Source organism: Prunus persica, chromosome G1, assembly GCF_000346465.2.
Source record: "Prunus persica cultivar Lovell chromosome G1, Prunus_persica_NCBIv2, whole genome shotgun sequence".
Taxonomy (NCBI): domain Eukaryota; kingdom Viridiplantae; phylum Streptophyta; class Magnoliopsida; order Rosales; family Rosaceae; genus Prunus; species Prunus persica.
The window spans coordinates 2,871,484-2,884,111 of record NC_034009.1 but is presented as its reverse complement, the minus strand read 5'-3'; the positions used below and the strand labels follow the sequence as shown (position 1 = coordinate 2,884,111).

Sequence of the window (12,628 nt, the reverse complement as noted above, 5' to 3'; positions counted from 1 at the left end):
CTATTCATATCGGATAAGATTTTCGGTTTTAAATTTCAGATAAATTCAAAATGTCAAATTTCAGATACATTTCGGAATTCAAATTTCAGATAAATTTGAAATTTGAAATTTCATTTGAATTTCAAATTTCAGATAAGATTTTCACCATCTAAGATTGCGCCGCGTGTCATATCTATCTGTGTACATTTTTCTATAAAATCAGAGGTTCAGCTCATACCTCCCACACCAGTTCTTCTCTACATTTCCATTTCTCAAATTTTAGATTTCATTCTCCATTCTCAATGGCAGACATGGAAGAGGTTTTGGAGAGGCAAGAGCGAGAAACTAGAGAAAGAATGCGTAGACGAGCTGCAAGCAAAAGGGCGCAGAGAGAACTAGATGAGCAACTTGGCATAGCAGTTGCTTTGCTGGAGGAAGAAAAGCAGGCTTGCCGTGGTTCACGAGAAGGCCGTCGCCCAAATGTGGACAGACATAGACATTCCCAGGGTAAGAATCTTATGGAAGATTATTTTATCCCATAATCTCTGTACTCTGATGTTCATTTTCGAGGGAGATATAGAATGCAACCCCATTTGTTCAATAAAATCATGCATGATATTTGCAATTATGATGAATATTTTGTTCAAAAGAGAAATTGAGCTGGAAATTTGGGACTTCTTCCAGAGCAGAAGTTCACAGCTGTGATACGAATGTTGGCGTATGGGTCATCTGCTGATCAGGTGGATGAGATTGCTCGGATGGGGAAGTCCACTATTTTGGAGAGCTTGGTGCGATTTTGTGATGCAGTGGAAACTCTGTACACCAGAGACTACCTCCGCAGACCTACGCCCAGGGACCTGCAAAGGCTTCTCCAAAAAGCTGAGTCTCGAGGATTCCCTAGCATGATTGGTAGCATTGACTGCATGCACTGGCAGTAGAAAAATTGTCCAACTGCTTGGCAAGGGGACTACGGAAATAGAAAAGGGCAGAAAAGTATCATCCTGGAAGCAGTTGCTGGTTTTGATACATGGGTTTGGCACGCCTTCTTCGGAGTTGCCGGATCTCAAAACGATTTGAATGTCCTAGGTCAATCCCCGGTGTTCAATGATGTTTTGAGAGGTGAAGCCCCAAATATCACATATGAAATTAACAATACTATCTACCAGACCGGGTATTATCTAGCTGATGGCATATACCCGAGGTGAACAACATTTATGAAAACAATTCCACATCCCCGATCCCATAAGGAAAATTTTTTTGCTCGCTATCAAGAGGGGTACAGAAAAGATGTTGAGAGGTGCTTTGGTATCCTTCAAGCTCGGTAAGCTATTATCAGGGGCGCGGCACGTCTATTTGACGAGGAGGTGCTTAGGAGTATAATGATGACTTGTATCATCCTCCATAACATGATTGTGGAAGATGAATATGATTACGATGCTGATGACGTGTATGAACCAAATTTCATGGACACGACCCTAACACGAATTTATGAAAAACCAGTGGGGCCAAATGGAGAAGCAGTGCAGCATGAACCGTTGGTTAGAGACGGTAGTTTCATGCCGCGTATGATTGATCGCTACACGGAGATGCAATCGTCGTATATTCATGAACACCGTCAAGTTGACTTGATGGAGCATTTATGGGCGGTGAAAGGCAATGAAGGAAATGAAGGTGAAGGTGAATAAAGTGAAGTGAAGAAGTTGTTTTTATTTTATTATGTTTATGTTGTATGTTGTTTATTTTTTGTTGTGAGTGGGTTGTTTATGTTTTATGCTTTGGTTGTGGGTTGTTTATTTTTTATGCTTTGGTTGTGGTTTGTTTTTTATGTATGGAATGTTTTGAATAAGAAGGATTTTTGTTGAATATTTTCTTTATTGACTAAAAGAAAAGCAATACAACTAATAATAAAATAAAATACATGAATTAAAGAAAACAAAAAAAACTAATAATAAAAAAAAAACAATGAAATCAAAGGCAAGTAAACTAAGACATGAAAGGCAAACAAACTATTTTAATGGTTTCCATCATTTAACCAATCCGTGTTGCTAGGTCCATCGTCACGAAAAAGTCTTCGTCTCATAACATCCCTTCGTTCTAGCTTCCAATATTATTTTGTTTCAGGGAACATATGGCTTGTATCCATGACCATTGTTTCCCGATCTTTTTTTTCAATGTTTTGTTCGCGTACATACTCCCTTTCTTTGCGTACATACTCCCTTTCTTTTGCATATTCTACTTGAATAGCCATATCGTGCTCTTGTTGTTTCAAGTCCATTTCAATTCTCATGGCTTGGTGCTTTGAAAGTTCCTCCAAAAATTGAGATGCATTCTTGCTAGAATTACTCCCTCTCTTCGCCTTCGTCGCCTTCCTCCCAATAGGCCTTGGCTCATTTTCAATGGGTGAGTCTAGATTCATCGAGGAATCCATAGGTGAATCCGATGCCGGCGTCTCACGAAGTGGAGTCTCGTTCAAGACTACCGTCGGACCGGTTGGAATAATTTGGAATCTCTTACAAGTCTTCACCACCTCCCAACAATGGGTATGGTTGAAACTTTTTTTCCCTTGGCCAGTAGCACCAAACCACATTTGTGCTTGTATAATCTATAAAAAAAATGAAATGGAAATGCAAGAGAATTTTTAAAATATTGGCAATGCAACATGTAAAAAAAAACTAATGGAAATTAAAGAAATAATAAAAAAATGCAACATGTATTAAAAAAAACTAGAGACATATTAACAAAATATATAAATTGCAAGAAACATTTAAATAAAAATTAATATGACATAGAAATTAATAGAAGAAAAATGACAAATAATTTACCTCACTGCTAAGATTTTCTCCGCTTCGATGGTTGTCAATCGATTTTGCTAAGGCATTTCTCCATTTCCCCAACTCTTTGTTAAGAACTTTCCACCTACTGGATAATGCCATTTCTGTACGTGTAGAACCAATTGCCCTTTCACAAAATGCTTGATGAATTTTTTTCCACATATGAGAAAATTTAATCTCATTGCCCGTTACGGGACAATGACTAACTTGGACCCAAGCCTCACATAAGCTAACATCTTCCATCATGCTCCATGCCCCTCCATTTTCATTAGAAGAACCCATAATATGCTAGAAAAAAATTACAACTTCAAAGTGAAAAAATATTGAATAGAAAGTGAATAAAATTTGAGGAGAAAGTGAACAATAGTAGAAGGAGAAGAAAATATATGAGGAGTTGGTGTTAAAAGTGAAGAGTATTGGTTGGTATTTATACACAAAAAATTCTGTAATTTTTGTGTATTTTTTAAAAAAAAATTCGATTTTTTTTCAATTTTTTTTGGCAGAAAAATTGGCTGCCGTTGGATTGAAGAAAAAATTCCAATCGGAGCGACCAGAGGCCGCCACGTGTCAAAGAGCCGTTGGCGGCACTGTAGCGTTGATTTGAAAATTTTTTTAACGTTGGCGCGTGCAATGCACGCGCCAACGGTAAAAAAAAATTCAAAATTTCAGGGCTGACGCCATGCTGACGTCAGCTATTTTGTCCCAGACTTCGAGCCCGAGCTCGGGCCAAATTCGCCTTCGGGCCTGCCCGTTTTGGTGGCCCCCACTCTCACCCGGGCTGGACTTTTGCTGCTGGACTTCGTTTTTTGCCCCAAACCCCCCCCAGCCCGAGGGAAATGCTCTTAGATGTGCGGTTGCTCCACTTGTTCCATTCCATGCTCTTATATATATATATATATATATATATATATATAAAATCTTACTCTGAACTGAACCCACCCAATGGGTTAAGAAATCCTGTAAAAAGAAAAAAAAGAAAAAAAAAAGGGTTAAGAAATCAATTTGGGACGTTAGACCAATTTGCCATGACCACAACGAATGGCGATTGGGCTTGAACCCGTTTTAGTAACTGAAATTGGACTCATCTTGTGAAAAATCACACTTTTAAATTTCAGCGGGAACAAGGACAAGGGCCAATATAGCAAGGGAAGATTCTACAACTCCTTATTTTGATTTTGATTACGGATTTTTGTGTTTACTTCACGTAAAGAAATGAAAATGTAAACTAGTTTTTGTCAACGGAGTCTAGCCTAGTGGAAAATGTCATTGACTTACAGACTAGTAGTCTCAGGTTCAAACTCCTATGGCACTTCAGTAGTGTGTGTGAAACCTCCCTCCTCTTTGTAGTTTAGACTATCATTTGTATTTAAAAAATATATATAAATGGACTGCATACAAAATCATGAATTCAATTCTTGATTTTGGAGTAATTTGAATATAAAATAATTTATTTAGAACAAAGACATATTAGTAATCAAACTAGTTTCAATTTCAATTTAAAATTTAATAAACAATTAATGAAAACTCTTCCAAGATCCCCTTGCCTCTCCTCAAAGGAGAGAGTGGTACCGTACTGGCTTTCATTCAGGTCCTACTCCTTGTATTGATAAACTCCCTCTCGAAGCAAGGACACTAAAGCGGGGCACCCGCGATGTGGAGGTAAGACTGATTTCTGTTCCCCCGGGGCTTCTTTCCCCAGTGCCAGATCTTGTTCTTTCACCTGTGCCTACAGATTAGTAAACATGCAGATAATGATGCCAACCTAATCCTTTCATGAAATGAAGGATGATGTCAAGTATCAACAACCAGATACAAAAAGAGATAATGTAGCATGATGATTTTGGGTAGCATTGCAACGACGTAATTTAACACTTCAGTAGAAGAAGAAAAAGAGCAAAAGAAAAGTTCTTTATGTAAATTGCCTCTTATTTGAATCAAATTCTACGTTTTCTCCTTACGTAATGGGCTAGCTAGAACTTGTATCAAAAGTTTCAGATAGGAGGCCTAGGATGCATATGGGAAGGAAGTCCCAAAAGCGACCTCATATATACTGGCTTGTTTTACTACAAGCATGCTACATGAGAACCCCAAATCGGTTAAATACCATTTGGTGTTTACAAAGAAGTGAGCTTGCGCATTTCTAAATTGTCAAACAATTAACCTACTAATTTTTTTTGGTTACATTGGGAGGAAAGACGGTTTCGATTCTGAATGCCAAGCAGGTGAGGGCCACAACTACTGTGATAACCCCGCTCGATAATTAATCTACTAATTTCAGTACTTAACTATACAGCATCTGTAATAAAACAACATGCATTATAAATTATTAATGTTCTTTCAATTACTCGTCGAGTTTTATACCAAAAGCTTATGAAAATAAAGAGCAGAATCTATCTTCCAGGGATTACATGAGAAGAAGCCACAAAAAGAACACAATTTTTTGTCTCCCCTTCCCATTTATATATAAGATAAAGAGAATGTTATTTATGAAAATAAATGGGGTCTCTAATTCAGATAACTCTTCTTTGCCTGCTTTATTTATTTATTTATTCTTTTTTTTTTATAAAAAAAAGTTTAGGAGGAGGGGAAGCTACCCCATCCCAGGATCAAAACATACCAAGGTCTTTTTGAGGACTTATAGAGAGAGTCTTAGCCCATTTTTTTTGGTTTTTATAGATTACCCAATAAGAGGGATTGTCAGCAGCGGGACTCGAATCTAGGCCTTGATAGCAAAGATAACGATTCTTATCAACTTAACTTACCCTCGTTGGCTATGCCTGCTATTTCTTTTGCCAAGTCATACACAAGCCAAAACAATTTCTGAAAAAAGGTCCAAGTATATTAATATTGTTCATATGAACATATACATATCGGCCATGCCCAAGACTTTTAGCTGGTATACTTTCATAGTCGAGTCCCTCAAGTCCTCATCATCTCCTATTCTAACCTAATCTGCATCTCTCGTATACACTTATGATGAAGCTCTTCATGGCTTCAGCGCTCACCTCTCCTTAGAAGAACTAGAATCTTTAAAGACAACAAAAGGGTTCCTATCAGCATATCCATGACAAACCTGCTTGATCAAACAACTCGCACTTCCGAGTTCCTCTCCTTCAATCATATGTGTTTCCACATTATTCAATAAGAATTGTCCATGTGTTAGGTTCAAAAAACACTATATGCAAAGTAAGCGGTTCAGAATATCTCACTTCAAAGAATGAAAACTTTGCATGAGTATTTAAAAGATCTTCAACCTCTCTATTTATTATCAATTAATTTCAAATTAGTTGTATATATATACTTATATACAACTAACAATTAAGAAATGTTTCTCGTCCATCAGACTGTTCATAATATGAGCAAGGTGATGTGATTGGCCAAACTGAATCACTCATGCGGTGCGGTGGGATCATATACAAACATTGAATTCTGACCCGAGTTGTGAAATAAATTCTTTTACTGCGGGGAAAGTAACTGTGAGTCTAGTGGCCAAAAGAAAAAAAAGAAGTAACTGTGGAGTCTGTGAAGATGGCGTCACATTTTAGGGTCCAAATAAAGAGGGGACAGTGATAGGCCTTGATGAAGCCACGTGAGTTGCATAACAGAGATCAGTCTGGGATCATGCTATTGACCGACATCAATGACAGGACAGCACGTGCGATGGAAACAACAGGAAAAAATAAATGAAAGACGAGTGACTGAGATGGAAGCAGTGAACTGAATTATGTGGAATTCTCGTACCCGTTTCATTTATGGTAAATATTTTTTTTTGTCCTCGGAACGTGAAAAGTTGCTCTACAATATGACTCATGCTGCTACTGTGGTGGTTTGTTTGTGCCTACAAGGGGAAGAATTTAGGTTTGTTTTTTTTTTTTTTGGGTCTGAGGGAAGAGTTTTAGGTTACTAATGGCTAGCGTTTTGGGGAACAAGGCTAGCCACAGTTTTATCGAATACTAACTTCTTTCTTGGTAAGTAATAAGAGAAAAATATGGCCAACGAGTCTAATTTAGTAGAAAAGAGTCTGGATTTGTAGATTAAAGGTCTAGTTTTGAATCTCTTTTGCATCTTGGTTTTATGTGTGTGAGAAATCCCCTCTCGTATAATTTAGAATATCGCTGGTACTAAAAAAAAAGTACATATGTACGTAGTAAAATAATTAATTTAGTATTAAATTGTTACACTTGGTTGGGTTCAATTCAATTTACCTATGGTTAAGCATTATCCAATCCAATCAAACTTTATGAGAGTATCGGTTTGGATCAAATTGGTATGAAGTGCTGAGAATAAAATTGAACTTTTTAAAGCAGAATATGTATCATAACCGGTTTCTTGAATGAAACCGGAACTACAAGAGTTTGGGTACCTGAAATTATTCCCAGTTGAACCACCAGGGGACAACGAAAAGATTGACATATGGGATTCCAAAATTATTGATAGCTAGAGGCTATATACATTATTATATAGCATTACTTTCAGGCACACACATTTTGCACATGCTTAGTGATTGCTGGGCACTACACGTGCCAAATTAACCAAATGCAAGATCCTTTTCAAACAATCCTGAGATTAATCTTCAGTCAACAAAGATGTGACTACATCAAATACGTGCAGTGATTAATTATTCATTCACCTAAAGAAGATTAAAAAAAAAAAAAAAAACATTCAGGCAAACTATAAGAGAGCAAATTTCAAAGGGATAAGAATAAACACCTTGTACACCAAAAGAACAAGTCGAATTTCAATCAAATTTGCGAGCATTCACTTGCAAAAGTTTTTTTTTTTCTTCTTAATTAATCAACCTTCAGATGGGATGATAAGTGTGAAAGTATGTAATGGAAAATGATAATTTTCATATATTTCATTGTGGTGCAAAGCATCAAATACACACACAACATTCACTGAAAAAGAGAAACAAACATGCAGGGGCTTGTAGCTCAAGTAGTTAAGAGCATTTACACCTGCACCTGAGGTCCTAAGTTCGATATTCTTTCCTCCCACAATATCGCTTGCATTCAAAAAAAGGAAACAAACATTATATCAAAGGAGAAAATCATGGCATGATGGAGGTTGATGAATGAAGGTTGATGGAGTAGACCACACTGATAGAGTAAAATGAGGCATGATTTGGGGGGCAATTAACACCAAGTTACAAACTATCTAGCTAGTCAATTAGCAGACTAGGAAAAATGATAGGAACAGACTATATATAAGTTACCAAAACTTACATGACATTACATAAACTTTGCATGAACACAACAAAATCTTCCATGTATACATTCCTATAAATGTATAATTTACCAAAGCTTAAAATATAGGTATGTACTTTGGCTAGTTTGGCTCTAAACCCAGCAAGAAGGCCAATGATATATGGCTGTGTTTGGTTTGACAAAATGACAGAAAATGTGGCGTTTTGATCACCGGATACTTAGGCATGTACATTGGCCATTTCTGGCTTAGTACTTACAAGATATAAAGCGGAAAACCGTGTTACCAAATAAGACAATGATATCTGAGCAAAAAAGTAAAAGAAGAAAAGAAGTTTTGTTAGCTTAGCTTGTAATCTAAGCCCTAATCATCGATGATCTGTGATTCAAACATGGAGTTAGGACTCAAACTTTCAACCAAAGTTGCTTCTTGTTTTGGTCATACAAATAAGCAAACAAAGCATGGGATCTTGATTTTTCACGTCTTGATGATCCTGAAAGATCACCATTTAAATTTGTTTCGCATGTTTAAATAAAAAACCTTAGCTCATAAAACAAGTTCAAATAACATGTTATGATTAAAAGCATAAGCTTCTTTACACTCTACCGCACAATATTAAGAGTGCAAATAACATTTACTCAGAAGTTACATCGAAATATTCTTGTTATGCGGACAATCTACGATACTATGTTATGTTATTAAACTATTAACTGTCACTCTGGATCATTAACCATGCGATACTATGCTTGTTTCAATATGATAATACAAAATGCTCAATTATCAGATAAGAAAACGTTATTATTAATGCGACATGCTATACATATGTATATTTGTTCACATTCACAGTTCCATCAATCTGACGTGTATGGCGCCAATATATGACATTAGTACCTAGTAGAACAATTAATTAATTAATAATCACTTCTCTTACATCCAAGCAAAGATTAATGATAGCTAATTTAATTTGATTCATATGCTCATTATACATACAAAAAATGAAAAACAGCACAAAAAAGAAAGGTCCAGTGTCAAAAAGGGACCCATACCATCCTTAAATATATATTATGACGTATCATGATAATCAAGTCAAACAAAATAATGCCCTCTTGTGATAAATAAATACATGCTATATATATGAAATAAAATATAGCAAAGACTCTAAGTACTTATGTGTGAATTGGACTTAAATCCGATCCTTGTCTTACAGAAGTTACAAATCAATGCTTAATATGTATCCTTCAGTTTTAGAATGAAGCTTCAAAGCTCCCGAATGTCGAAAACTTACATCCTACTGATAAATAATATATCCATATCATGTTCTGAATGCACATGAAATGTAAGCATTTTTGCTAGTTTCGTCCTCCCTATCAAACAAGCCCTTAGAATTTTACAATTAAACTCTAGTATGGTTATCATGTATCTTTGAATTTAAATATTAAATCTTATACCGTAGCGGTGGAGAACCCCTAAATTCATAATGCACAACTTAGATTAAAAATCAAACAATACCAAGATAAGAAAAGATTTCGTTTTCCATCATTTTTAATGTTTGTTTTACAAACAAGTTCGCAAATGCAAGTATATTAATGGTTTTAACACAAGCCTTGATAACATTATAGTGTGCACAAATGAGAGTACTTTGTTTCATTTGTTTGCTTCTTTTATGTGATTCCATTGTTTTCTAGCTTATTGTTTATGACATGAACATATATATCATTATTTTATCATTAGGGTTCATGTAATACTTCGCCTATTTAATGTATTTCTCCCTCTTTTGGAAACATTAAGATTGATATGACACATTGGAGAAATGGGTTGTGGATTTGCACAATAAATAAAGCGCAGCTCATATAATCGGCAAAGACCCATCTCCCACATGCATATACTGAATAAGTTTGACTCATGAATTTATTTGCAGAAATTCCATATGTACTTTCTACCATTAGTGATTGAAAAAGGTTTTTGTGCTGCTCTTCGTCACTGCACTTCGACAGTGAGGAAAAGCTAGAAATATATTGGGGAAAACGAAAGGAGAAGAGAAAAATGACCTCTATTTATACCAAAAATAAACAAGTCTAAGACTGTATACATAGTGCTAGACAAATCTGACACAGGATCGACCTCTGAAAAGCTATATCCACCTAATGGATGAATGATTTGCCAATACCCATTAAAAAACTAGAATAAATAACAAAAAAATGATCATTTTCATAAAGAGACATAGAACATGATCTGCAAAATCTATTACCAGTCACAAATTGACCTTTCATAGTACATAAATCTATGACATATATTTTATGATAAGTGTACACAGACCCTCAACTACAACCAGTACATATGCATTACTCCCACTACTGTTTGCTAATTTACCAGTGGAATCAAGGAATAGTGTACGCAATACTTCAATATACGACAATCTAATTAAGCATGTTTCTGATTTTAAAAAAAAAGGGAAATACAAAGGAGGATGATAATGAAGGCTCAACAACAACTCTACTCAGAAAGCTTCATGCACTCCTCTCGAATCCTCTCTGGAGAAATGGGGTGAGTGCAAATAATAACACTGTCACGACAATGTTATTTATACTCTTGTTGAGAGGAATTGTAATGTCGTCTCAACAGGAGTGCAAATCACAGCGTTGTTAGGACGGTAATATTTGCACTCTTGATGAGAGGAATGCAAGAAGCGCTTTGTGGAGTGTGAATATAAGGCTACCCTAAATACCCAATAACATAGCTAAGGCAAAGAAGAGGAGCTAATAAAGACAATTATATGTTTATGCCAGAGATTAAATAAGGAAGATTCTGATGATCCCAAAAGACCAAACAGCTTCTTACTGATTTAGCTTGCACCTGGAGGAGCTGGAGGAGGAGTTGGAGGCAATATTGCTTGAACTGGAAGAGCACTAGTAGTACTACTACTCTGTGGTGGGCGCTTCCTCTTCTTCTTCTCGTAGCTAATTCCTCTGGCTTTGGCCTGAGAATCGCGAACCTCACGCAGATAAAGCCTCACAGCACGAGCCCCAAAAGGGTTGGCCTCAGGCTTCCCACCGTGCTCTTCAAAGGCTGCTCGGAGGCGGCCGATGAGGGCATCTAGGCTTCCCCAAGCTTGGCGCAGAGGGCAAGGGCACGGTGCAGGAGGGTTTGGATGCCCAAAGAAGGGACACAGCTGAGTGTGCACTTTGGTCTTCCCAAACTGGTCTAGGTACCTGAGGAACTCAAGCACGTGGGCCCCGCTGCACCGTGCGAGGGACAGCGGTGGCCTGTGGTTGCGGAGGTACTGCCCGAAGGTGTTCCAGTCTCTCCGCTTTTGGTTCTCGTAGCGGCTGAGAGTGGAGGATGTGGCTGATGAGGGTGAGGCCGCAGGTACTGTATTGGAGCTGGTGGTGGTGGTGGTGGTGGTGGTGTTGATGTTGATGCTTGAACTGTTTGATGCGTTGGAAGGGTTGAATTCTGGAAGCGAATCCATGGATTTGATAAGAAATTATGAACATGTACAGTGGTAGTGGAAATGCCCCAATTGAGCTGGGTTTTCAATTATGGTGAAGATGGGAAATTATATATATATATAGAGGTGGAAAAGAAGAGTAGGGCGGAGCTAGCTAGCTTAATATAATATAATATATTTCTTTTTTCTTTAGCTAGTCTATGTTCCGAGGTTTCTTTGAATCTTTGTTTGATCAATCCTAGAAACCACTTTGAAAGGCTTATGATGTGTTTGGGGTGGATTTTGTTCTTACTTTGTTGTATGGGAACATTTCGAGAGATTGCCAGATATATTTTTACCGAAAAAGGGGGGGAGCAGCTCAGTTCCTTCCAGTCCAACAAACTCTGAGAGGAAGAAAGAGAGTGCTAATGGTAAATGAGCAAGTGGAAAGGAGTCTCGAGTGACTTCTGTGCAAATGGAAAGAGGTTGACAGTGATATAGAGAGAGAGAGAGAGAGAGAGAGAGAGAGAGAGGATAAAGGTAAAAATATGAGGGAATAACATGATTTTGTTTCTTCACCCTTTTGTATTGATTGACAACACCTTTTTTTCAATGACTACTCTGCCCTCCATTCATTTACATTCGGGAGCAGCTTGCATATAGTGCTTCACACCTTAAGAATGGGTCTATCGACCTTGAGCATGATTTCACATAATGTACTAGATTATTTGAAAAAAGAAAGAGGGATGACATCTACATTCTCTTTTGTACTTTTCTTATATATTTTTTTAATTTTAACTTTCATATAGCCTCATCTCGCATTGTGGTGTTCAGAACCACCTGTTTCTAGATCTTCCTTTAAAATTCATTTTTGCAAGAGATATCGACTAAATTGAAAATCATTTAGTCATCTAATCAACTGTTTTCAAATGAATAAACAATATTTCGATAATGAAATGATTACGATAGTAATCAAACGACTAAACAATTTTCACCATTGTTGATTTTTAGCATGAACGATCCTTGAAGGGTGACCTCGAAGCGTCGGTTCCAATCATAAGGTCACATTGCAGGATGAGGATGAGAAAACAAAAGTAGAATACGAAGGTAGCATTCTTAAAACAATGGATGACATGTAAGTATCCATAGGTCTGTAAAGCCATCCCATACATTGGGTGTGGCATTT

General features: G+C 37.0%; 1 protein-coding gene across 2 annotated transcripts; it reads right to left on the bottom strand.

Annotated features, from left to right (window-relative positions):
- LOC18788324 (protein LIGHT-DEPENDENT SHORT HYPOCOTYLS 4) lies at nt 7,107–12,144 on the bottom strand. Of its 2 annotated transcripts, none has more exons than XM_007226861.2 (2): nt 10,854–12,144; nt 7,107–7,440 (listed from the first exon to the last, which is right to left on the bottom strand). In XM_007226861.2, the coding sequence occupies exon 1, from the start codon at nt 11,482–11,484 to the stop codon at nt 10,858–10,860; it is 627 nt and encodes a 208-aa protein (XP_007226923.1). In that variant the 5' UTR covers nt 11,485–12,144; the 3' UTR covers nt 7,107–7,440; nt 10,854–10,857. The 2 variants fall into 2 exon arrangements, with proteins under 2 accessions (XP_007226923.1, XP_020410581.1); XM_020554992.1 differs by lacking the exon at nt 7,107–7,440 and adding an exon at nt 7,448–8,906.